The sequence below is a fragment of the Scyliorhinus canicula genome, chromosome 10 (genome assembly GCF_902713615.1).
Source record: "Scyliorhinus canicula chromosome 10, sScyCan1.1, whole genome shotgun sequence".
In the NCBI taxonomy this organism is placed as follows: Eukaryota; Metazoa; Chordata; class Chondrichthyes; order Carcharhiniformes; family Scyliorhinidae; genus Scyliorhinus; species Scyliorhinus canicula.
In genome coordinates, this window is record NC_052155.1 from 148,852,559 (window position 1) to 148,878,907 (window position 26,349).

The following is a 26,349-nucleotide window of genomic DNA, read 5'->3' on the forward strand; positions in this document are numbered from 1 at the left end:
ATAAATATGCTGTTATTCATTAGACTGCAAGGGAGCTGCAGTGCGCAGGGCAACACTGGTGGAACAATGGTAACTGTGTGAAATCCCATGAGCCCATGAAAGACCACTCAGCTCCTGACCTCACTCCAACCTTGGCCCAAGCACCTGAAAGAGAAATAGGTGTCTGACAGGAAGCACTGCTGAAACTACAGTTACGCTATGAGAATCCAGAACCTGAGAGTTCAATACACAATAACTAATTACAAATGTTAATTCAATACACCTGTTTATTTTAAGGCCGGAAAAAATGTCATGAACGCAACTGGATAAGGGCAGCATGGTGGCGCAGTGGTTAGCACTGCTGCCTCACCGCGCCGAGGACCTGGATTCGATCCTGGCCCCGGATCACTGTCTGTGTAGAGTTTGCACATTCTCCCCATGCCTGCATGGCCTCACCCCCACAACCCAAAAAGATGTGCAGTGTTGGTGAATTGGCCATTCATAATTGCCGCTTAATTGGAAAAAAATAATTGGGTACTCAAAATTTATAAATTTTAAAAATTGAAATGGACTGGATGATTGTAAGATCCCATCATGTTCACTAATGTCCAAAAGGGAAAAGAATCCACAACCACTGTCTGGCCTGGACTCTAGTTCACACCATTCTTAACAGTCTATGAAATGGCCACTCAGGACCACTCAGCTCCTGACCTCACTCCAGCCTTGGCCCAAAGCTGGATGGAAGAGCTGAACTCAAAAGGTGAGGTAAGAGTGACTGTCCTTGACATCAAGGCTACATTTGACTGTGAGTGGCAGCAAGGAGACCCAGGAAAATTGAAATCAATGGGAATGAGGGGGGGGGGGGGGGGGGATCTCTCGTCTGGTCAGAATCATACTTAGCACAAAGGAAAATGGTAGTTGTAGGCGTGCATCATATCAGTCCCAGAACATTGCTACAGGAGATTCCAACGGTCGTGTCTTAGGCCCAACCACTTCAGCTGCTTCATCAATCACCTGCACTCCACCATAAAGTCAGAAGTGGATGATTGTGCAATGTTCAGCATCATTTGCGACTCCCCAGATGCTGAAGCCATCCATGCCCTATGCAGCAACACCTAGACAATATTCAGTCTTGGGCTGGTAAGTGGCAAGTAACACTTGTGCCAGGCAATGACCATCTCCAACAAGAGAGAAGCTAACCATCACCTATTGCACCGTTGTCAGCATCCTGGGGGGTTACCATTGACCAGAAACTGACTGGGCTAGCAATATAAGTACTGTACCTACTAGAATAGCACAGAGGTTAGAAATCCTGCAAAGAGTAACTCATCTCTTGACTCCTCAAAGCCTGTTCACTATCTACAATGCACAAGTCAGGAGTGTGATAGAACATTCTCCAGTTGCTTGGTTGAGTGCAGCTCCAACAGCACTCAAGAAGCTCAACACCATACAGAACAAAGCAGCCCATTTGGTCGGCAACCCATTCACCACAATAAACAGCCATTCCATCTCTCCACCACCGACGTACAGTAGCAGCAGTGTGTACCATCTACAAGATGCACTGCAGTAAATCACCAAGGCTCCTTCAACAACGTCTTTGAAACCTGTGACCTCTACTACCTAGAAGGACAAGGGCAACAGACACACAGGAACACCACCACTTGCAAGTTCCCCTTCAAGTCACCCACCATACTGACTTGGAATGATTTCACTGTTCCTTCACTGTCAATGCGGCAAAATCCTGGAACTCCCTTTCGAATAGCACTAAGTGTTCCTGCAACACATGGACTGCAGTGATTCAAAAAGGTAGCTGAACATCGCCTTCTCGAGAGCTTTTATGGATGGGCAATAAGTGTTGGCCTAGCCAGCGACGTCCACATCCCATGAACAAATATTAAAAAGACTCAGTTATAAGTAAATTTCTACGGGATACAATAATAGAAGAAGACAATGGACCCCCTCTGCGGCTCAGTGGCACAGTGGTTAGCACTGCACCAGGGTCCCGGGTTCAATTTCTGCCTTGGATGTCTGTCTGTGTGGAGTTTTCACTTTCCCCCCCCGTGTCTGCGTGGGTTCCCTCCATGTGTTCCGGTTTCCTCCCGCTGTCCAAACATGTGCAGGTCAGATGGCTTGACCATGCTAAATTTCCCCTTGGTGTCCAGGGATCTGCACGTTCAGTGGGGTTACAGGGGTAGGGTGGGAGCCTGGTTAGGATGCTCTTTTAGAGCACCAGCTGCAGAGATGATGGACTGAATGGCTTCCTTCTGCACTGTAGGGATTCTATGATTCTATTGTCAACAAGCCAGGCACAGGAGCAGGATGACACATCGGTAATCTCAGCCATCTTAACTCTGTAAAGCCCTTTTTGCTAAAAACCTGGGTAGCAGTACTGAAGTTGGAAGAGGTATCCAACAGAGGAGTCAAATTCCAATCTAATTTGGTCGTCCTCACAGAACAATATTCATTAGTCAATATTCCAAAGTCATTTAATACTATCCATGGGCAAGTTCTGTCCCATGAGAAGTGAGTAAGCAAAAATGCCGAACAAGATAGCCATTTCGGGATGCGAGGGAAGAGGTGACAATTTCTCTCCTGGCTAGGAGCAGCATGATTAGCAGTGAAATGCCAAGGAATTAATTTGGTTCCCAGCCCATATTAGGATTTTACCAGCTTCTTGGCAATAGGCTGGTAGGGGGCAATGCTGCCAAAATAGTGTGGGGAGGCTTTGGGCGTGTACCTGACATCTTCCCGCCAGCATGTAATTTTGCCAATGACCAGAAGACCATAAGACGTAGGAGCAGAAGTAAGCTAGTCAGTCCACTGAGTCTGCTCTGCCATTCAATGACTGATTTTGTGATAATCCTCAACTCCATTTCCTGTCTTATCTACATTACCTTTGATTCCCTTGCTGATTAAAAATCTGTCTATTTCAGCCTGAAACATACTTAACAACCCCATCTCTATGGTAAAGTAGTCCACAGATTCACCACCCTCAAAGAAAAAAATCCTCCTCATCGCCGTCTTAAATGGGAAACCCCTTACTCTGAGTCCATGCCTTCTCATCCTGGACTCTCCCACAAGGGGAAATAACCTCTCAGCATATATCCTGTTGAGCCCCCTCAGAATCCTATAAGTCTCAATAAAGTCAGATCTAATTATTTTAAACTCCAATGAGTACAGACCCAAGCTACTCAACCTCTCCTCGTACGGAAATCCCTCCACAACCGGGATCAACCTATTGAACCTTCTCTGGACTGCCTCCAATGCCAACATATCTTTCCTTAGATAAAGGGACCAAAACTGTTCACAGTATTATGGATGTGGTCTAACTAGTGTCCTGTATAATCTTAGCAAGACTTACCTGTTTTTATACTCCCTTCTCTCTGAAATAAAGGTCAACATTCCATTTGCCTTCCCAATTACCTGCTGAATGTGCACGTTAGCTTTTTAAGATTTATGTGTGAGGACCCTCAAATCCCTCTGAGCTGCAGCTTTCTGCAGCCTTCCTCCATTTAAATAATATCCAGCTTCTTTATTCGTCTTACCAAAGTGCATAACTTCACATTTTCCTACGTTATATTTCATCTGCCAAATTTTTGCCCACTCACTTAACCTGTCTATATCCCTCTGTAGACTCTCTGTGTCACCTTCACTACTTGCCTTCCCACCTATTTTTGTGTCATCCACAAACTTGGCAATAGTGCATTCACTTACATCGTCCAAGTCATTAATATATATTGTAAATAATTGCGGCGCCAGCACTGATCCCTGTGCACTCTACTAGTTACAGCTTCCCATCCTGAAAATGTTCCTCTTATCCCAATTGTCTTCTAATAACAATAATAATAATCTTTATTACTGTCACAAGTAGGCTTACATTAACACTGCAACGAAGTTACTGTGAAAAAAGTTGCTAGTCGCTACACTCTGGCACCTGTTGAGGTACACTGAGGGAGAATGTTCAAATCACCTACCAAGCACATCTTTTTGGGACTTGTGGGAGGAAACCAGAGCATCCAGAGGAAACCCACGCAGACACGGGGAGAACATGCAGACTCTGCACAGACAGTGACCCAAGCTGGGAATCGAACCTGGGACCCTGGCGTTGTGAAGCAACAGTGCTATCCACTCTACTACCGTGCCGCCCTATTAGTTAGCAAATCCTCTGTCCATGCTAAAATAGTACCCCCAACACCATGGGCCCTTATCTTATTAAATAGCTTTTTGTGCAGTACGTTATCGAATACTTTTTGGAAATCCAAGTATATTACATCTCCCAGTTCACCTTTATCTATATTGCTCATTACCACCTCAAATAATTCTAATCAATTTGTCGGGTATGATTTCTCCTTCAGGAAGCCATGCTGACTCTGTTTGATTACATTATATATTTCGAAATGCTCTTCTCATTTATAATGGACACTAACATTTTCCCAATGACAGATGTAAGCTAACTGGTCTTTAGTTACCTGTTTTTGGTGTCCCTCCCTTTTTGCATAAGTGTGTTACATTGGCAGTTTTCTAATCTCTGGGACTTTTCCAGAATTTAAGGAATCTTGGAAAATTACTATCAGTGCATCCATTATCTCTATCTATTTCCTTTAATATCTTAGGATTCAATCCATCAGAACCAGGGGACTTAGTCCCATTAGTTTTCCTAATACGTTTTTTCTAGTGATAGTTATTGTATTTATTTCCTCCCGCCCCTGGATTATTTAGTATTTTTGGAATGTTATTAGTGTCTTCTATTGTGAAGACTGAGGCCAAGTATGTATAATTCCTCTGCCATTTCCTGGTTACTCATTATTATTTCCCCAGTCTCATTCGATAAAGGGCCTATATTCACTTTGATCTCTCTCTTCCTTTTTATATATTTAAAGAAGCTCCTTACTGTCTGTTCTTATATTACTTGCTAGTTTACCCACATAGTTTATCATCTTTTTTTTTGTCATCTTTTGTTGCATTTTAAAACTTTCCCAATCCTCTGTCCAACCATGCTTGATTTATCTTCTTCCTAGAATCCTTCTTCCTCACTGTGATATATCTTTTTATGAGTCACAAACTATTTTCATAAATGGCTGCCATTGCTGATCAATAGTTTTTCTGCTACATCCTTTCCAGTGGCGGGAAAGCTGGCAGATAGAGACTGGGTTAGCACAGTGGGCTAACAGCTGGCTTGTAATGCAAAACAATGCTATCAGCGCGGGTTCAATTCCCGTACCAGCCTCTCCGAACAGGCGCCGGAATGGGGTGACTAGGGGCTTTTCACAGCAACTTCATTGAAGCCTACTTGTGACAATAAGCAATTATTATTATTATTAGATATGCTACCCACTGGAAGCTCAATAATTGAACCATTCAAGGAGTCGTTATGGGCCTCTTCCAGCCTCTGTGGGCATTTCCCCAGATCGGAGAAGCCTGTCGCACTGTGGTGAGACCAACCAGTGACCCTTAATGGCCTCCCAGTGGGCTGTGAGATGGAGCAGGAGTGGTGGCAAGGGAGGGAGGAGACTCCTTTTGGGGCATTCAATGGCTACCAGAGGGATCAGCTTGTGTGCCCTCAATGACTACCCCTCTCCCTAAATCTTTTTCAACGATCGCAGAGGATTTCCTCCCTGGTCCAGCCACCACACATTACACCGGATGGACCGCCTGGCATCATCGGGCAAAGCGAAGGGTGGAGGGGTTTGCCTCCTCATCAACCCCACCTGGTGCTCGTACGTGGCGATCGTGGAAAACTATTGCTCCCCGGACCTGGAATACCTGACTGTGAAGTGCCATCTTCCATAGGAGTTCATTTCTGTCATCATCACGATGGTCTACATCCTACCTCACCCTATAAATAATAGAAATACCCGGAGGGCTTGTTCATCATGGCCGTGGACTTCAACCAGGCCAACCTCAAGAGTGCTTTCCCAAAATTCCACCAACACATCTACTGTCCCACCAGGGGTCCCAGCATGCACAGCTTCTGCTGCACAAACAACAAGGGCGCCGACAGATCTATCCCCCGACCGCACTTCGAACAATCTGACCACAATACGGTGCTCCTTCTCCCGGCATACAAGAAGGAACTTAAGCGGGAGAATCCGGTCAAGACGGTCGTGCAATGCTGGTCTGAGTCAGCAGAAGAGCTCATACGCGACTGCTTGGAGTCAGTGGACAGGTTCATATTCAAGAACTCAGCAGCCAACCCAAATGAATATGCCACCACCGTCATCAGAAGTGTGTAGAAGATTGTGTGCCAAAGAAGGTAGTATTTATGTTCCCCAACCAGAAACATGGTTTAACCGAGAGATTCACCCCTTACTGAAGGCCAGGTCTGAGGAGTTCAAGACAGGCAAACCCCCTGACCTATACAGGTTTAGGTACGACCTCCGCAAAGCTATCAGGGATGCAAAGAGACAATACCAGATTAAGCTAGAGCCACAGACTAACGACATGGACTCTCGTCAGTTGTGGCAAGGCTTAAATAACATAACGGGCTACAAAGCAAAGCCGAGTAGAATCTCAGGCAACAGTGCATCCCTCCCCAACGAACTCAGTGCATTCTATGCTCGGTTCGAGCAGGAAACCATTGTCAACTACTCCAGCATCTTCGGACACACCCATACCTACCGTCACAGGTTCCAAAGTCAGATTGGCCTTCTTAAAAATGTGCCCTCGGAAAGCAATGGATCCTGATGGAGTCCCTGGTCATGCACTCAGATCCTGTATGGACCAACTGGCGGGTGTTTTCGCAGGCATCTACAATATCTCCCTACCCTGTTCCGAGGTTCCCACCTGCTTCAAGAAGACCACCATCATACCGGTGTCAAAGAGGAACCGGCAATGTGCTTCAATGACTACCAACCTGTGGCCTTGACATCTATCATAATGATGTGCTTTGAGAGGGTTGGTCATGAGATACATCAACTTCATACTCCAAGAATGCCTTGATCCACTGCAATTCATATACGGCCATAACCGGTCCACAGCAAAAACTATCTCCCTGGCACGACATCCATCCCTGGAGCATCTCGACAACAAGGACTCTTATGTCAAACTCCTATTCATTGACTCCAGATCTTCCTTCAACACCATAATCCCAGCCAAGTTCATATCAAAACTCCAAAACCTCTTGGTCCCATTTTTCAATGGTTTTTGTCACAATATGCGTGACATTGGATGATAGTGCAGAGGATAATGCAAGCCATTATCTCCATTGTGCACCATAGGCAGCGCCGGCCCTAGGGTTGCTGGCGCCCCAGGCAAGCTGAACTTCGGCGCCCTTGGGGGGGGGGGGGCGAGAGGGGGGCGGGGCCAAGGGGAGGGGGCCGAGAGGGGGGGGCCGAGAGGGGGCCGGGGCCGAGAGGGGGGGCGGACCCGGGGGGGGGGGCGGACCCGAGGGGGGGGGCGGGGTGGGCGGACCCGAGGGGGGGGCGGGGCGGGCGGACCCGAGGGGGGGGCGGGGCAGGCGGACCCGAGGGGGCAGCGAGGGGGGGGCGGGGCGGGCGGACCCGAGGGGGGGGGCGGGGCGGGCGGACCCGAGGGGGGGGGCGGGGCGGGCGGACCCGAGGGGGGGGGGGGGCGGGGGGGCGGACCCGAGGCGGGGGGGGGGGGGGGGGGACCGAGCGGGCGAGCGGGGGGGGCGGACCGAGGGGACGGACCGGGGGGTGGGGGGGGCCGCCCTGGGGGAGTGCGGCCACGCTGGGGGAGTGCGGCCACCGCGCATGCGCTGGTTGGCGCCGGCCCAACTGCGCATGCGCGGGACCCGAGTCTGGCGCCCCCTAGTACATGGCGCCCCGGGCAACAGCCCGAGTTGCCGGTGCCTTGAGCCGGCCCTGACCATAGGCCACTAAATATGGTGATAACGGGAGACTTGAGTTACCCTGATATTGACTGGGAAAATAACGGTGCAAAGGGCAAACGGTGGGATGAATTCATGAAATGTGTACAAGAGAATATTCTTGCTGTTTCAAAAACAAACAAGAGCAAGCAATAATGATCTGGATCTGGAGAATGAAGTAGAGCAAGTGAAGCATGGTTCAGTGGGGAAGCATTTTGGAAAATGTGATCACAATATTGTCAGATTTAAAAATTATGGAAATGGACAAGATCCAACCAAACATATAGATTAATAAATGGAAACCAGCATGGATTTGTTAATGGTAGGTTATGCATGACTGACTTGATCGAGTTCTTCGGATCATTGGGAAGTGTTGATGACGATGGGCAGCACGGTAGCACAAGTGGATAGCACTGTGGCTTAAATGCGCCAGGGTCCCAGGTTTGGTTCCCCGCTGGATCACTGTCTGTGCGGAATCTGCACGTTCTCCCAGTGTCTGCATGGGTTTCATCCGGGTGCTCCGGTTCCTCCCTCAGTCCAAAGACGTGCACATTAGGTGGATTGGCCATGCTCAATTGCCCTTAGTGACCAAAACGGTTAGGAGGGAGTTTTGGGTTCCGGGGATAGGGTGGAAGTGAGGGCTTAAGTGGGTCGGTGCAGACTCGATGGGCCGAATGGCCCCCTTCTGCACTGTATGTTCTAAAATAAAATGGTGCAATATGGAGATGGACATTGAAAGGTTACTTGATAAAATGCCAAATAATTTTGTTAGCAAAAGTGAAACCTGTGGGTTTAAAGGGGCAGCAGTCTGGATACAAAATTGGCAGACAGCAGAGAGTCATGGTGAAACCTTGTTTTTCAGACTGAAAGATGTTATATTGTGGTGTCCACTGGGAATTGATATTTTATCAATGACCTGCACTTGATAAACAGGGCATAATTTCAAGTTTGCCGATTACACAAAACTCAGATATGCAGTAAACAAATGAGCAGGATTGTAATCAACTTCAGGATAGGCTAGTGGACTGTTCAAACACACGGCAGGTAAAAGTTAATACAGAGAATTGTGGAGTGATGCATTTTGTGGGATAGAATGAAAGGCAATATAAACAAATAGATGGTATCATTTTAAAGGTGATACAGAGGCAGAAAGGTATGTGGGTGTACGTACACAGGTCTCTGAAGACGGCAGAAAAAGTTAAGAAAGCTGCTAAAAGGTCATATGAGTATATCTGTGCTTAGTTTTAAAAGAACCTGGAGTAAAAGATGGATGTTATCAATCAGGCTTGGTGAGATATGATGGGCAAAATTTTAAGCTCCGACAGAGACGGGTTTGTGGGGTGTTGGGGGGGGGGGGGGGGGGGGGGGGGTGAAGCTGTAAAATGCCATGATGCCTTCCTTGTCATCTACACTGCTGCTTTTTCCCCCTCTGCACTTTTGATCAATGGTGGGGAAAGAACCAGGAAGTCTGCCCGTCCTGGTGATAATTGAGACCATCTCCTACATTGCTTCTTTAATAATCATTTTTATTGAAATTTAATATCTTTAAGTACCCGTAGTTAATTATTCCAAACACAAAGTGTACTAAAAACTGCAACGATTTAAGTATTATTTAAAACTGTAATAAATTTTATGATATTGTATGAGCAGTAAATAAAATTAACACCTAAAATGAATAAACCTTATCTAAAATGTTTTTGTTTAAAGCAATGAACACAAATTTAATCACTTACTTGTTATCATTGATAAAATCTATTAGCTCCTGTTCCATTTTTAATAGCATCATTCTGTCCCTGTAAAATGATAATCATTAAGTCAATATAAATAGAGACATTAATGACAAACATTAAATGAATCTTTTCACCTACTTTGGTCTCAGGTTGTTCTGCGCATCCCAACAATCATTTCCCAACCAATAGATTGTGAAGGCCATTAGTTTTCAGCTCTCTGCCAATGAAGATCTTAAATTGACTGCTTACTTATCATCAGATCATCAGCACCATTGGTTGTTAGCTCACCCTGAGGACTCAGTGCGTGGGAGCATTGAGAGATTGAAAGGGAGCGTTGATCTGCGAACAATCCTAGCATAGAGGGATCAGTACTGTATGCCCACAGGTGACCTTTATCGAATCAATCTTAGTGTGAATTTTCATACCTGGCTAGGCTGTTTAAAATTGCTCCATTCTGCTTTAACAAATCCGATGCCAGTAAGAGGCAGCATCCAACCCAAACTATGCGTGTTCATTGGGTCATACGAATTGCTCTTCACTACTTAATGTTTTAGTCTTTTCTTGGACAATCTGCCTTTCCAAGAACAAAAGATGTCAAAACAATGAAGCAGGAATATTCCTCACAGAAGCTGAGTTATTGGCTGGAGGTGAGAGTAAAACCTTTCATCACAACAACTATATTAAGTTTTCTTGTTGTAAATCTCACATCCATGGTTTACAGAGGCAGCTGCCCATAGAAAGCAGGAGCTGCCTCGATTCTGGTCTGATTTTGGTAAAATAGGTGACTAAAACTCAAAGTGTCCAGAATAGACTTGGTAGGAGCAGGTCTGTTTGTTTGAATAGCCGATGTACTCTTTTGGAGATCCAAGGTATTCCTTTGGACAGGGTACCGGGACACCACTGGGAGAGGTAAGGTATCCTTCAAGACAGAATCAGATGCTCTTTGGGATGGTTAAAAGTAGCTGGGCGGAAATTTGGGTGTTATTTTTAAAGAGTGCTGGCTCAGGCGAGAAAAGCGATGTGCAGCACGCCAACTACACAGCTGCCTTTCTCGCCATATTTCCAGCACTCGTAAAAAATGCTGGAGGCGTGTCCCAAGTAGTCTTGCTGGCAGCAACATCAGTTTTCCAGAGATCTCCAGCACTAAAAATTAAAACATAGAACCCCACCCAATGGACATGGAGACACCCCCCCCCCATGGAACTCCCCAGAGAAAGCACCCCATGGCACTGCCACTTGGCACTGTCCCCAAGCACTGGCAGGGCTGGGGGAAGTGCTAGGATACTGCCTGGGCATGTCCCTCTCCCCAGATGCTGTACTTAATTGGCTTTGTCGCCTGGTTTATGTTGCCCCAGGCCTTTTCTCAAACTCACTGATGTGACATCATGTCAGCTAGCGGGATCTCCAAGTGTGGGGGTATGGTACAGCAGAGAAGCTCGCCATTGAGATTTAAATTTGAATGAGGGTCCCGACCCATTACGTCAATGGCAGGAGGCAGTGATGCTCCTGCAGTGAGATCTCGCTGCCAGATTCTTGTTTTTAGCCTCTCGTGGTATTGTGTGTCCACGTCGTCATTTGCACTCGTTGCAAACACGGGTGCAAAATTTCAGTTGATATGATTGTATGTTAAAGAAATTACATTAACTCAGTGAACTGTCCAAGATGTCAAAGCATTGTCAAGCTGCCAAATAACTGTCAAAGCCGTCGAAGAACTGCCAAAGCTGTCAAATTACTACCAAAGCTGACAGAATTCATTCGGATCAAATTTGTCAAGTGATTAAGTTTGGAAATAAAATTAGTGTTTGATATTTAATTGCGACTGTTGACATAAACCTGAAGGATATCATTATAGGATTTTTGCTGCATGACTAATTTTACAACCGAATATTATCACAGTGCCTATCAAACGGGCAGTTCGATTGATTGCTCCAAGTGGCTATAGTCTAAAGATGTTTGTTTTGCAAAAGATTAGTTGAAGGAATTTCACTGTACTGTATTTTTTAAATCAACCAGTGTGAGGTCTTCAATAGACACATAGGGCGAAATTCTCCACGGACCGTCATGACGCCGATTTCCGGTGAGCAAAAGTGGTGCAGATGACTCCGGCGTCGGGGCCTTCTTTTAGGCCGCTAATCTCCGTTCCCGGAGGGGCCAGCATCGGACCGACGCGATACGCGTCATTTTAATGCGCTGCAGAAGTGGCGCATTGAGAGAGAGAGGACGGGTACCGGTGGGAGGAGAGGAGGAGGAAGGAAGGGGGGGGAGGAGGAGGAAGGAAGGGGGGGGGAGGAGGGAGGAAGGAAGGGGGGGAGGAGGGAGGAAGGAAGGGGGGGAGGAGGGAGGAAGGAATGGGGGGGGAGGAGGGAGGAAGGAAGGGGGGGAGGAGGGAGGAAGGGGGGGAGGAGGGAGGAAGAGGGGGAGGAGGGAGGAAGGAAGGGGGGGAGGAGGGAGGAAGGAAGGGGGGGAGGAGGGAGGAAGGAAGGGGGGGAGGAGGGAGGAAGGAAGGGGGGTGGAGGGAGGAAGGAAGGGGGGAGGAGGGAGGAAGGAAGGGGGGAGGAGGGAGGAAGGAAGGGGGGGAGGAGGGAGGAAGGAAGGGGGGGGAGGAGGGAGGAAGGAAGGGGGAGGAGGGAGGAAGGGGGGAGGAGGAAGGAAGGGGGGAGGAGGAAGGAAGGGGGGAGGAGGAAGGAAGGGGGGAGGAGGAAGGAAGGGGGGGAGGAGGAACGAAAGGGGGGAAGAGGAAGGAAGGGGGGAGGAGGAAGGAAGGGGGGGAGGAGGAAGGAAGGGGGAGGCGGAAGGAAGGGGGAGGGGGGAGGAGGAAGGGGGGGAGGAGGAAGGAAGGGGGGAGGAGGAAGGAAGGGGGGGAGGAGGAGGAAGGAAGGGGGAGGAGAAGGAAGGGGGAGAAGGAAGGGGGGGAGAAGGAAGAGGGGGGAGAAGGAGGAAGGAAGAGGGGAGGAGGAATGAAGGGGGGAGGGAGGAATGAAGGGGGGAGGGAGGAATGAAGGGGGGAGGGAGGAAGGAAGGGGGGAGGAAGGAAGGGGGGGAGGAAGGAAGGAAGGAAGGGGGGAGGAGGAAGGAAGGGGAGGAGGAAGGAAGGGGGGAGGAGGAAGGAAGGGGGGGAGGAGGAAGGAAGGGGGAGGAGGAAGGAAGGGGGGAGGAGGAAGGAAGGGGGAGGAGGAAGGAAGGGGGGAGGAGGAAGGAAGGGGGGGAGGAGAAGGAAGGAAGGAAGGGGGGAGGAGGAGGAAGGAAGGGGGAGGAGGAGGAAGGAAGGGGGGAGGAGGAGGAAGGAAGGGGGGGAGGAGGGAGGAAGGAAGGGGGGGAGGAGGGAGGAAGGAAGGGGGGAGGAGGAAGGAAGGGGGGGAGGAGGAAGGAAGGGGGGAGGAGGAAGGAAGGGGGAGGAGGAAGGAAGGGGGGGAGGAGGAGGAAGGAAGGGGGGGAGGAGGAGGAAGGAAGGGGGAGGAGGAGGAAGGAAGGGGGGAGGAGGAGGAAGGAAGGGGGAGGAGGAGAGAGGGGGGGGTGTGGGTACCGGCGTGGGGAGAGGGTGTGGGTACCAGCCTTCAGAGGGAGGGGGGGTGTGTGGGTACTGGCCTTCAGAGGGAGGGGGTGGGGTGTGGGGACCGGCCTTCAGAGGGAGGGGGGGGTGTGGGTACCGGCCTTCAGAGGGAAGGGGGGGGTGTGTGGGTACCGGCATTCAGAGGGAGGGGGTGTGTGTGGGTACCGGCCTTCAGAGGGACAGGGAGGAGGGTGGGTACCGGCCTTCAGAGGGAGGGAGGGAGGGGTGTGTGGGTACCGGCCTTCAGAGGGAGGGGGGGGGGTGTGGGTACCGGCCTTCAGAGGGAGGGGGGGGGGGGGGGTGTGGGTACCGGCCTTCAGAAGGAGGGGGAGGGTGGTGTGGGTGAGGGGGAGGGGGGTGTGGGTGGTGGTGAGGGGGGTAGGGGTGGTGAGGAGGGGGGTAGGGGTGGTGAGGAGGGGGGTGGGTAGGGGTGGGGGCAGCGGCGTACAGGGGGGGCGACGGTCCGTTGACGCCGCCCCCACCACCCTACCCCCCTCCAACGCGGCCCCCCCCTTCTCTCTCAACGCCGGGACCCCCCCCCCCCCCCAACGCCGGGACTCTCTCTCTCTCCCCCCCCCCCGACAAGCGCCGGTACTCTCCCCCCACCACCCCACAAGCGCCGGTACTGTCCTCCTCCCCCCCGCACTCGATATTGGTAACTGAACGGCGTCAACGATCATCAATGGTTGACGCCGTTTTAAAGGTACTTTGTTTTTCGCCGACGTGGACTTCGGCCCATCCGGGCCGGAGATTTGGTGAAACTAAAAATATAATGAAATCCCGCCGGCGCCAGCTGTTCTCAGAGGCTGCCGGCGGGATTTGCACAACGCCGGTTTTTGGCCGGTCGGAGATTTAAAAACCCGGCGGGAGCGGGATTAACGCCGCCGCCGGCCGATTCTCCGACCCTGCGTGGGGTCGGAGAATTTCGCCCATAATCTTATTATATTGTCAGCATGGTTCCTGACGTTTGCTGATGATATCCACTAGGTGACTTGGCATGGAGGAGGTAAGTGCAAAAGGTCATGGGTATGGGTCATGGATTGATATAAGTTGGCACTAAATTGTCACAGGGCTATAAAGGACTATAGGGGCAAGTGGGGCATGGGTTGGCATAGGGTGTATGAGGGGCCATGGGTTTGATTGGAAAGACATGGGAGAAATGAGAGGTCATGTGCAATAGGCAGAGGCTAATAGGGTGTAATTGAGGACATGAGGGGTTGTGGTGTGTGGGCAGAGGGGCATAGGCTGGCATTGGGGATAGGGGCTTGGGTGGGAGCATAAGCTGGCATAGATGGGGTATGGGGTGTGTGTGGAGAGTAACGAGGGGGGGGGGGGGAGTGTGAAGGTTGGAGGGATGCTTCTGGTTTTCCTAATTTCTAAAAAATTTGAACAAAGTACCGGTGCACTGAGGCAGGCCTTTTGTCCAGCCCACCTCCAGACCAGATAGCCTTCACACTAGTTTGGAGGGTGGTGGGTCCAACTCTTAAAGCAGCCGGCCCCACTCCAGGAATGAAAATCTTACTTTTTTTCCTGGCCAGGTTCGCAGAGCTGGGAAAAGTTCCATCTCTGCACATCCGGCTCGGGAGTTAAAATCCTGACCTGAGTGTTGTCAGCTTCCCCATGTTTTTGGGCGGCATCGCTGACGGGCAACTTGAAAATCAGAACTGGAAGCTGGGCCAAGGATATATATCTGTCGGATCTCCAGATGCAACGATGCAGGGGTGGGAAGCCGTTATCGGTGATATTCAGATTATGATTGACTATTAGAAAATGGACCAGCTGGACAATAGCGAAGATGTATTGAAGGGAGGTTGGTGTGGTCAACTATTCCAATGGCTGAGGTCAGATTGAGAAGTATGAGAAAGGATGTGGATCGCCATCACATAGGATATCATTTGCAATTTTGATAAGGGTCATTTCAGTAGATTAACAAGGATGGAACCCTGTTTGCAAGGCCTGAAACTTGGAATTGAGGGAAAGATGGGCGTGGATTTGAGAGGCGTCAACGCATTCAAGCACTTTTGAGAGGAAAGAGGAATTGAAGAGGGACAGCAGGTCAAGGGTGTATTTATTAAGAGTTTGCTGGTGAGAAACGATTTGAAGGGAAGTTAGGCACTGAGAAGAGGGAATCATAAACTAATAATAGGCAGGATGGGGGAGTGGGCAGGAAGCAATGTTGGGTCATCACTAGTGCTTTACTCAGTGGCAAGGAAGCAGGAATTGGTTTCATGGACAAGATGAAGGGAAATAGGACAGAAACAAGACAACAGGTGCAGGTTCAGGGTGAAGACAGGGGAAACCTTTGGAGAAATTATGCTCAGTGTGCTGGAAGAGAAGTATTTAGATGAGCACTTGAAATGCCAAGGTTACGGGCCAAGTGCTGGGAAATGGGATTAGAGTGAATAGGTGCTTGATGGCCGATGCCAACACGATGGGCTGAAGGGCCTATTTCTGAGCTGTAAAGCTCTATGACGTTAAGAGAGGGAAATGGTAGTCACTATTGAAGGCTGTTCTAAATCAAACAGTCCGTGAGCTTCTTGCATTTACTGTTGGAGGTGAGAGTGGGAGAGACAGAAAAGATTGTTTGTTGTGAAGGACAACAGAACTTGGTAGTGAATTATGTGGTCCAGCAAGATCTGGCAATGAATGCTAAGCCAGTCGCTAACCACCGACAGTCAAGTCTGCCTTCCTTGGGCTCTCTCCAAAACCATGCAAGTATATCATTTGAGAGTGATGCACAACACTCATCAACAAATGCACACAAAGGGGTGCATCTTTGGAACGGCAGTCAAAGAGAAAGCATCCACCAGAATGTGACGATTTAATGATGCCTTGGAGTTGCCTAAAATGATCATAACCTCAATTGTTTTGAAATCCATTGACAGTCCTTAGGAAAGAGCCTCACTTCTTTTTGCATTCAAACCCAGGCAGAACTAAAGTCACTGATGATGACAGTGGTTCTTTTCAATCAATCTTTTCTAAATATGTAGTTCTTTCTTTCCAGAGGCAGGGTGTAAGAGATCATAATCATATGTATATTTAAATTACATCTGGAAGCATATAAACATTATGACTGATATCACGAGCATATAAAGTTACTTCAGTCACGGTACCAGAATCAGTAATAAGACATGAAAACTATTGGAAATGCCAATCTTTAGCAGTTAAAAATTAAACAAGATTTTGTCTTAATGTTTTCAGCACTCAACACACATTGGTACCCTATGTTGGGGTGAGGTTTCCTGGAGGAGTAAGAATTGGGAAATCTGGAAGAGCAAGCTTACCTGACTGCTGTAGAATTTTAATTCCAAGGAATGCTTTTTCTTTAAAAATGGATTTCACACCCAGAAGCTAGCCTGATTGTAGCCTCGGCGACCTGCCAGGCTTGAAAGTCCCACAAACAAAGGCTGAGGTTGAAGTAACTTTTGTGATTGTTGGGGCAGAGATGCCAGCGGCTGTGAGTGGTGGGTACTTTGTGGTTGTCAGAGTCCGGTTGGGGCAGGGGTGGTGGCGGGTGGTGGTAATTCGAGATCAGGTAGGTTGGCGAGCAGGAGAATTTGAGACCACTATGGGGGATTTGGGGGGGGGGGGGGGGGGGGGGGGGGCGGGGGGGGGGGGGGGGTGGGGGGGGGGGGGGTGGTGGTGGTGGTGGTCAGTGATCACAGAGATTCAGGGAAAGATAATAATGGCGGTGGTGAGTGACGAGTACTGTTGAGGGGAGATCATGGAGGTGGGGCCGTTAATGTTTTGAGAGTTAGATTGTCAGACCAGGGCAAACACTCCTGCTCAGTCTGGCCCACAAGAAATGCTGTAAAGGCAGCGACCTGATTGATGCAACACTTGTCACCTCTTTTTTGCCAGATTTCCCGAGGCACGCGAAATGTGAACAACATGGGTTGAAAATAGAAATCCTGTCAGAAAAATGAAGCCTCCATTCAGCCTTCATGATTGACTGGCCTCTTGGGAGCGGATTGACTTCCCAACCCTTGTCCGTCCTCCTGAAAATTGAAGTGGCTGACTTCTCGGATGAGTTGAGTTCCTGTTTCAGATTTTGAACATTTTGACATCTCGTCCTAATAAGACCCACCTCTGTTTTGGGGGTTAAAATTACCACCGTTATTCCAGTTCCGTAACATATCCAAGTGCAAGTAAAACATGTTTATTCATCTGACATTTTGGTAAATGTATTATAGTTTGGACATTGCAAAGTTTTAGGATAGAATACTGGAAAACATCTGGGTGCAGTTATCCTTTTAAACATGCAGGTACTAACCTGGGATTATTCTTTAATGTATTAATAAGAAATTCATGCAAATCTATCCCCGTGGAGTCGGTATACTCTTGACTGCAATCTGCAACAAAAGAACACATTTTCAACAAAGGCATTCATTATATTTTTAATCTAAGTTTCCAATTTATAAAGTATACATTGGTTTGTGGTGGACTATCGTGACTTTCACAGCTAATACCTAAATTGGTCAACAGAATTGCGAGATATCTCAAGACTAGAAGAGCACGCAGCTATTTGCATAATTTCTGAACCAATTCACTCGAAGACATCCAAAATGATTCAGATTGGTATGGTTGGCAGGTTAACGGGGAGCAAATGCATTGAATCAGAAACAATCATCTAAATGGAGCAGTGAAGGGCAGCATGGTGGCGCAGTGGTTAGCAATGTTGAGGCATGGCGACGTGGTCCCAGGTTCAACCCCGGCTCTGGGTCACTGTCTGTGTGGAGTTTGCACATTCTCCCCGTGTTTGCATGGGTTTAGCCCCCACAACCCAAAGATATGTAGGGTAGGTGGATTGGCCACGCTAAATTGCCCCTTAATTGGAAAAAGTGAATTGGGTACTCTGAATAAAAAATAAATAAATGGAGCAGCGCATGTCGCCGTGGAAGTCACAATGACCCAGAGATTGCACCTCACCCATTGGCAGGGTCCATATCACCAGCCTTAAATTGATGCAGTGAAATTCATCTGTATCGATGAGCAAATGCAGAAATTCCTGGCCCCACAATGAATATCAATGGCGCGGCTGACAGCAAACATCCAGTCTTGTGAGGCCTACGGCTGAGCATTGCAAGTTGTCCCAACAGTTTGTGGCAATTTGCAACTCTTCGTGTATCTTTTCCTTGCCAAATGCACTAACAGTATTGTGTCCCATGAATTCACCATCATTTCTTTCCAGCAATTCCTGGCCCAACATCGCCATGTTTTTTTAAAATTTTGAGTCCCCAATTCATTTTTCCAATTAAGGGCAATTTAGTGTGGCCAATCCGCCTACCCTGCACATCTTTGGGTTGTGGGGGTGAATCCCACGCAAACACAGGGAGAATGGTCAACTCCACACGGACAGTGACCCAGAGCCGGGATCGAACCTGGGACCTCAGCGCCGTGAGGCTGCAGGGCTAACCCACTGCACTACCGTGCTGCCCCAACATCTCCATGTTGAGAATTAACTTCGCTCACTACTCTTTTTCCTGCATCTCAAGGGAGTGGTAATTTACATAATTTGACCCTATTGAACCGGTGCTGTGCTCATAAATGCTGCAGCGCACAAAATTATTTTCAACATTCAGGTTTAATAAGACTTGTCATTATCCAGGCAAATTCAGTTAATGAGCTCTCCTATATGTTCCTTCACATTATAAGAATTGCAGTGATGGATTTCAGTAAGCTAGGAATAAATGCACTGGGCTCTCCTTCTCCAAAGACAAAAAAATTTAATAAGCACATCAATCATCCACAAAATCTGGGTTTTGGAAATTTAAACCACGATATTAAGAAGCTGAGTCATCTCCATAAAGCTGTTTGGCTGAGTTATTGATGTGCGAACTTCATGAAATGGGTTTGCACCGCCAATTCTCTACAAGCCCATTGGTTGTGCTGTCCGTATTGTTCTGGGGAGATACTGAGCAGCCATGTGATGCTTCTCTGCAGTGAGTATGGCAACAGAAAGATTAATGAGAGCAAGGCTCACGTGTGCCATATCCACCCAGTTCCTAACTGCTGATTTCATAATTATAAATCAAAGTATGTCCTTTGCCGAGAATATCGCGGGGCACAGGAAAGGGGATGGAAGATGACGTTTACATTAAGGGAGTATAACAAAAAAGATATTTTAAATGAAGAGGCATCACATCAAGTCAATGAAATGAAATGAAATGAAAATGAAAATCGCTTATTGTCACGAGTAGACTTCAATGAAGTTACTGTGAAAAGCCCCTAATCGCCACATTCCGGCACCTGTCCGGGGAGGCTGGTACGGGAATCAAACCGTGCTGCTGGCCTACTTGGTCTGCTTTAAAAGCCAGCGATTTAGCCCAGTGAGCTAAACCAGCCCTCAGTATTTTTAAATGATTTAAAATATAATGGATTAGAAAAGTTTATAAAATATGCAATTTGTAAATCCTACAATAGCCAGATATAATATATTCCACAGTATGGGCGCTATCTGATAGCCGCGCCGTGCCCGGCACGGATCCGAGCGAGCTGGTCAGGCCGTGGGAGAGACCAAAATCAGGATCCGTGCCGGGCACCGATCGGTTTCCGATCTAACCGGCCCGGTCCCGTTGGTGAGATCTGGATCTGGTCTAGACGGGACAAGAAACCAATAATCACCAATTGAGGCCAATCTCCATATTGTTAATGAGCGCACCACTCATCTAACGGCCTCCCATGATCTAACCGGCTCCCCAGCAAACAGTCACATGGGTGTCCTTTAGCACACCTATTTAAAAATACAAAGCTTGCGAAATGGCTGATGTGGAGATCGGGGAGGTGAGTAGCCATCTTTGAAACCTGGTAATCAGCCTGGGGGCACTGGGATTGCTGGCCCAGTGCTCAGGGTAGATGGAGGAGCCCCCGGGGAGGATGGGCCTGGTCAGGGGAAGGAGCCACCATTGTGGGTTGGAGGGTGAGGGGTACAGTCCCCACCAGTGCAACATGTCACCCACCCCAGATAGTGTATACCCATACCAGGGGCAACTTCAGCTGTTCCTATCTCTCCCACCGAACATACCCAGGACAGGACCCTGTCTGTGATAATATGGGGCAGGTTACTTTAACTCCCTTTGACTGTGGCAGCCTTTGGCTGCATAGCTGAAGGCTATCGCTAATCGGAAATAGGCATTGCTAGTTACATGAGCACTTCACAGTTCCCAAGTGGATTCCTATGTCACAGGTCACTACTTAACATCCTGATCAGATTGTGAGCCCTGGACACTCTGACTGAACATATCAACACCACAGAGGCAGCAGCAAACAATCAAACACCCTAGAGATGGGCCTCAGCACTGGAGAGGTCCCAGCAACCAGAGAGTGGGCATATGGATCGGGGAAGGAAACTGCGCCCAGTCCAAATAATGTTCCCAGCACCGGTCTGGGTTCTCGGTTAAGGTAACCAGGGGTCCCAGCTGTGGCCTATGGTGCGCGTGCAGGTCAAGTCCCCCCAGCACAACTGGTTCATTGGATGGCACCCTGAGAGATGGCAGGGATTGTAATCATAGAATTTACAGTGCAGAAGGAGGCCACTCGGCCCATTGAGTCTGCACCGGCTCTTGGAAAGAGCACCCTACCCGAGGTCAACACCTCCACCCTATCCCCATAACCCAGTAACCCCACCCAACACTAAGGGCAATTTTGGACACTAACGGCAATTTAGCATGGCCAATCCACCTAACCTCCATCTTTGGACTGTGGGAGGAAACCGGAGCACCCGGAGGAAACCCACGCACACACGGGGAGGATGTGCAGACTCCGCACAGACAGTGACCCAAGCCGGAATCGAACCTGGGACCCTGGAGCTGTGAAGCAATTGTGCTATCCACAATGCTACCGTGCTGTAATGGCGGGGGAGGCTTGGGGGACCCGAGGGTCCCAGGTGGAAGCGCTGACTGATTGTCAGTCTCTTATCCTCTCCAATTCCTTACAGATATCACATTATGGATGATAATGTGGACCACTTAGCAGCTGCCCTCGTGGTGCTGGTGGCAGATCAGGTGGTCAGACACCAGAGAGGGTGGCAGCAGCACTGTCAACGGAGGCTGGAGGTGGCAACCCATGTGCAGGGGCCCACCTCACCCCCTAAGGACTCGATCGTCCATCAGGTCAGGGAGGGACCCAGAGGGGGAGGCTAGCGACAGCCCAAGGTATACAGACATTGCGGGTAGTTCAAGGAGATGTTGTACAGCATGGTGCCGCAGGAGGCTCCACCTCAACAAGGGGACGGTGCGGCACATATGCCCTATCCTTCCAGACTTAGCATCATGTGGCGGAGGAGAAGGCTACCCGCTTCCAATGGTCATCAAGGTCACCGAAGCCCTGAACGTCTATGCTTGAGGTTCATTCCAGGGCTCGAGTGGGGACTTGTGTGGCATTTCACAACCTATAGCCCACAAGTGAATCCGTGAAATCACAAATGCCCTGTTTGCCCAGAGAGCTGACTATATAAACTTTGACCTGGACCAAGCCCATCAAGATGCCTGGTCAGCAGGATTCTTCGCCATCCCGGGATGTCCCAGGTTCGGATGTCACCTTGCATCCAAGGGCGGTCTGGGAGTGCCCTTTATTAGCAGGAAGAGGATACACTCCTTGAACCCTCAACTTGCGTGCGACCACCATCTCAAGAACATGCAGTTGAGTGCACGCCTTCCAGGGAGAGTGTATAATAGCTACATCCTGGGACAGTCGGACGTCCCAGGCATCTTCGACGGACACCCAGGATGACAGGTTGGCTCTTGCGGGATAAGGGGTATCCGCTGAGGTCCTGGCTAAGGATGCCAATACGGAGGCCGGAGACCTGATATAACAAGGCCCATGTGGCCATGGGCTGTCACTGAGCGGTACATCAGACTGTTCAAAATGTGGCTCCGATGCCTCGACCATTCGCGTGGTGCACTGCACAACACCTCGGAGGGTCGCCCGCTTTGTGGTGGGATGCTGTGCCATCCACAACCTGGCACACCAGTGGAGTGGCATGCTGGAGGTGGAGAAGGAGGACCATGCAGCCTCATCTGAGGAGGAGCCGGACCAGGAGGGGCTGGAAGACAAGCCCGGGGAGGACCCACGGGAGCAGCCGCAGGATGAAGGGCAGGCAGTGGCGGTGAAGGCCCGGCATGTCCGGAGTTCCAGGGAGACCCTCAGCCTCGCCCACTTCTCAGAGGATGTAGCTTCAGCAGTCTGCTCACCCCCTTCCCACCCACCAACCCTTCCAACTTGTCTCTCCCTCCAGATCTGCCTCTTCCTCTCCCCTAACCTTTGCCGCACACTTTCCCTCCCACCCAGATATCCCTGTTCCACCCTCCCCAGGAGGGGGGGTGGAGGCGCGGACCCAGATCTCGGACCACCGTTCCCAGGTGGCTGGGGCCAGGGTGTGTAGGCCAGCCCGCAGTGTGGAATAACGTGACAGAGGCTTCACACGTCTCGGGCGTAACATGTCATAAAGGAGTACAATCGTGACCCTAGCTGTCCCCAGCCAACAAAGGTATCGCCCACCTTCCCTGCACCCCCCATGCCCTCTCAGGTGATCCTCAAACTACATAGCCCTCCATGCTCTGCCGCTAAGTCTAGGTCTGGCCCCAGGATGCCACATCATGGTGGAGGCAGGATGATGCTGACCGCACCTTGTGGCCTTTGCTACCCCTGGTGGGCACCCTCTGGCGGCACTGACTGACCCCCTTGAGGGAACAGAGTGTCCCCTCTGGACACCACCGCATCAACAGTCTGGCCAGGTTGGCACCTCCGAATCGTGGAGAGGGTCCGCATGGTGGTATGGCTGGGGTTTGCTCAGAAGGATCACTTTAAGAGCTGCTCCCACTTGTTAGTGGGGAGCTGTCAGGCGCGGTTCAGGCAAATGAGCTAGCAGGGCAGCCATTTCCAACATGAAGCCCATAGGATATCATCACCTGCCCTGGGTGGCATTAGATACCAGTCGCAGTCTCGCCGGGTCGACCGTCGGGAAGGACCCGGAGATTTTTGCTCACTCCTGCGCTTAGTGCTTCTCCTGTTTGATCGTGTCCACCACTTACCTCTCCTGAAAAACCCAAGAGCCGAAAGATTACAAGAAAACCTTTGGGATTGTAAGCACACTTTAGAGGAGAGTTCAATTCCATCACTGATCAGTGCTCTTGGGAATTCAGACGCTGTGCTAACAGAACTTTGCATGATCAAAGTTCACATCAACAACTTAGGAGCTAAAATCAGCACATCCTGCATGATTTTCTATCCGGTTGGACCAAAGATCATGCTGACTTCATTATCAGAATTCTTGATGTGCACTCATGCTGTGGAAGCACATTAATTCTTAAATTCCACCATGAAGTATGAAAAAGAAACACTATTTTGCAACAAAACACGATATTTTAATCCTACCCGTACTCAGCATATTATATTTAGCAGTATTTATGTTCACAAGCATTTCCAAAGAAGCAGGCAAAAGCTCAAAATCAAAAATATTGATTACCCTTTATCATTCGGTGTCTCTACAATATATTTTACGGAGCACTATAAATATTCAGCAAGTACACTTTGTTCAGCTGCTGCTCAGGAACTGATGTTAAAGTAACACCGCAGCAATTTATGAAGAAGAAAGCTAATAAAACAGCATTGGCTTAATGCAATGAGCTTGCAAGGCAAAGCAGTGTCACATGAAACATTCATACTGGCACTTCTCTTTGGAAATGCACTGGGAGTTTACGATATGTTTTTTAATGAGTGCTTTGATATTGGGCCAATTTAAGGGCGCGTTGTGCTTGAGCGAGAGCACGTGCGGCCGTTAGATCATGGGAGAGGTGAAAATGGAGGACCGCGCCAGGCGCCAATCTGTTTACGATCTAACCGGCCTGCTCCCGTTGGTGAAATCAGGATCCAGCTGTAGCATGGCGAGAAACCAATGATCACCACTAAAGCCCAATCTCCATACAATTAACGGAACAACCCATATCTAATGGTCCCCCGTGATCTAATGGCCTCCCCAGCAAGTGCTGACGTGGGCGCCGACTAGTATACGTTTTTAAAAACGTGAACCTGGCAGAATGGCTGCTGCGGGGACCCAAGGAGGTGAGTGGCCATCTTTACTCACAGACAAAGAGCCTGGGGGCATTGGGGTGACTGACATGGTGCTTGAAGCAGGGTGAGGGAGCCATCGGGGGGCCAGCCTCGGTCGGGGTGGGCCGCCATCGGTACGGGGCGGGTGGGGAATTGCAGAGCAGAGCGGTGGCCGCCCAGTGCCTGGGCTGGGGTGGGGTGTGGCAGTGCCTGCGACTCCACCATGCCAACCCCTAGACTGTGTAGTCCCATTCCGGGACCCCAACCCCAGCCCGCCTGCCCCACCAACCACCCATTGTTTTGTTCTGCTCTTGACGTAGCATAAGCTGCTTCCTTGATGTGCACTCTGACAAAGGAAGGTTCAGACTTGGAGATAACAGTTCAATAAATGTGTTAAAGCTAACAATTCTCCTACTTGGATTCGACTCTCCAGTTAATCCTGCTATAGCTACTCAGACTGACTAACCAGTCTGCTACAATCCACGTGGTGGGTGTGATGTGTTTCAATCAACCCTGTGTACTCACTAAGTGTCTCCACTGGAAAGAGACTGAGCATGTGTGCTGGGCTTTTTATATGGGTTGGTGTAATGCCCCCCCTGTGGTAGTGTCCCCATTTGTGTGTATCTTGAATGCCTCGTATCCCAATCAGACTGTGTTGCGTGGTCACTGGGCCTGAACCCGGCGGGAGCCAACACCTAGAATGCGACGGTCAACACCCAAACACCCAGGGGCCAGGCCAAGCACCGGGGGAATTTCTGCCACAAGAGGGTGGTGGGTACACTGGGGAGGGGACCAGTGCCCAGTCCAGGTAACAATACATGCAGGGGTTCAGGTCTGAGGTCCGGTGAGCAGGGGCCGCAGGCAGAGCGTGCTGAGTGCCCGGGATGGGGAGGGGGGGGGGGGGGGGGGGGGGGGGGGGGGGGGGGGGGGGGGGGGCAGCAATGTGGGGTCTGGAGGGTCCCGGGGTGTGGGGTGGAAAATACCACTGGTTGTCAGTCTCACAAACTCTTCCAATTGCTGACAGACATTAAGCTTGCGGACGATATCTTGGACGCCGCATAAGCTGCTCGAGTGGTGCTGCTGACAGGCCAGGCAGCCATGTGCAGGACTCCCCCCCCCCTCCCCCCCCCCCCCCCCCCCCCCCCCCCCCGGCTGCCCAACAGGCCAGGGAGGGAAGCAGAGGAGGAGGCCCGTAACTGTCCAAGGTGTACAGATGTCACTGGTCTTTCAAACAAATGACAGTGTGTGCTGCAGAAGGCTCTGCCTCAACAAGGGGATGGTGCGGCAACTGTGCCATGTCCTCGCTGACTTGACACCAGGTGGAGAAGGAGGATACCCGCTCCCAGTGGCCATTACGTTACAGCCCACAAGTACAGCCGTGAAGTCACGGACGCCCTGTCAGCCCAGGAGCGGACTATATAAACTTTGACATTGACCAAGCCCAACAAGATGCCCAGGCAGCAGAACTCTCCGCCATCGAAGGGAGGCCCCAGATCCAAGGGCTATTATGAAATGAAAATGAAAATCGCTTATTGTCACGAGTAGGCTTCAATGAAGTTACTGTGAAAAGCCCCTATTAGATGACACACATGTCATCTTGCGCTCACTCGGCTATCTGGGAGTGCCCTATATTAACAGAATCATAGAATTTACAGTGTAGAAGGAGGCCATTCGACCCATCGAGTCTGCACCGGCCCTTGGAAAGAGAACCCTACCTAAGCCCACACCTGGACCCTATCCCCACAACCCAGTAATCCCACCGAACCTTTTTGGACACTAAGGGCAATTTAGAGTGGCCAATCCACCTAACCTGCACATCTTTGGTCTGTGGGAGGAAACCAGAGTACCCGGAGGAAACCCACGCACACACGGGGAGAAGCTGCAGACCAAGCCGGGAATTGAACCAGGGTCGCTGGAGCTGTGAAGCACCTCTGCTAACCACTGTGCTGCCGTGCTACCCTTGAGGGTGTGAGGGAGCACTCCCTGAACATCCAGCTCATGTGCGAACACCACATGAAGATCATCCACATATTTGCATGCTTCCCAGCGAGTGTGCACGACAGAAACATCCTTGGGACAGTCCGACACCCCAGGCCTCTCCGAAGACTATTCTGAGGTGGCTGGTGGGCTTTTGTGGGTTGAGGGGTACCCGCTGAGGGCCTGGCTAATGAATCCAGTACAGAGGCTGGTGATTGATGCGGAGACCCAATGCA

General features: G+C 50.0%; 1 protein-coding gene across 11 annotated transcripts in view; it reads right to left on the reverse strand.

The window, feature by feature from the left end:
• The window catches only part of LOC119972708 (cAMP-regulated phosphoprotein 21-like), a 503,944-nt gene that overhangs the window by 141,260 nt on the left and 336,335 nt on the right, over positions 1–26,349 (reverse strand). For all 11 annotated transcript variants that reach the window (XM_038809853.1, XM_038809854.1, XM_038809860.1 and 8 more), the window contains 2 exons: positions 17,361–17,439; positions 9,541–9,600 (listed from right to left, as the gene is read on the reverse strand). In XM_038809853.1, coding sequence (XP_038665781.1) covers positions 9,541–9,600; positions 17,361–17,439 — 139 coding nt within the window. The remainder of the gene's footprint in view (positions 1–9,540; positions 9,601–17,360; positions 17,440–26,349) is intronic.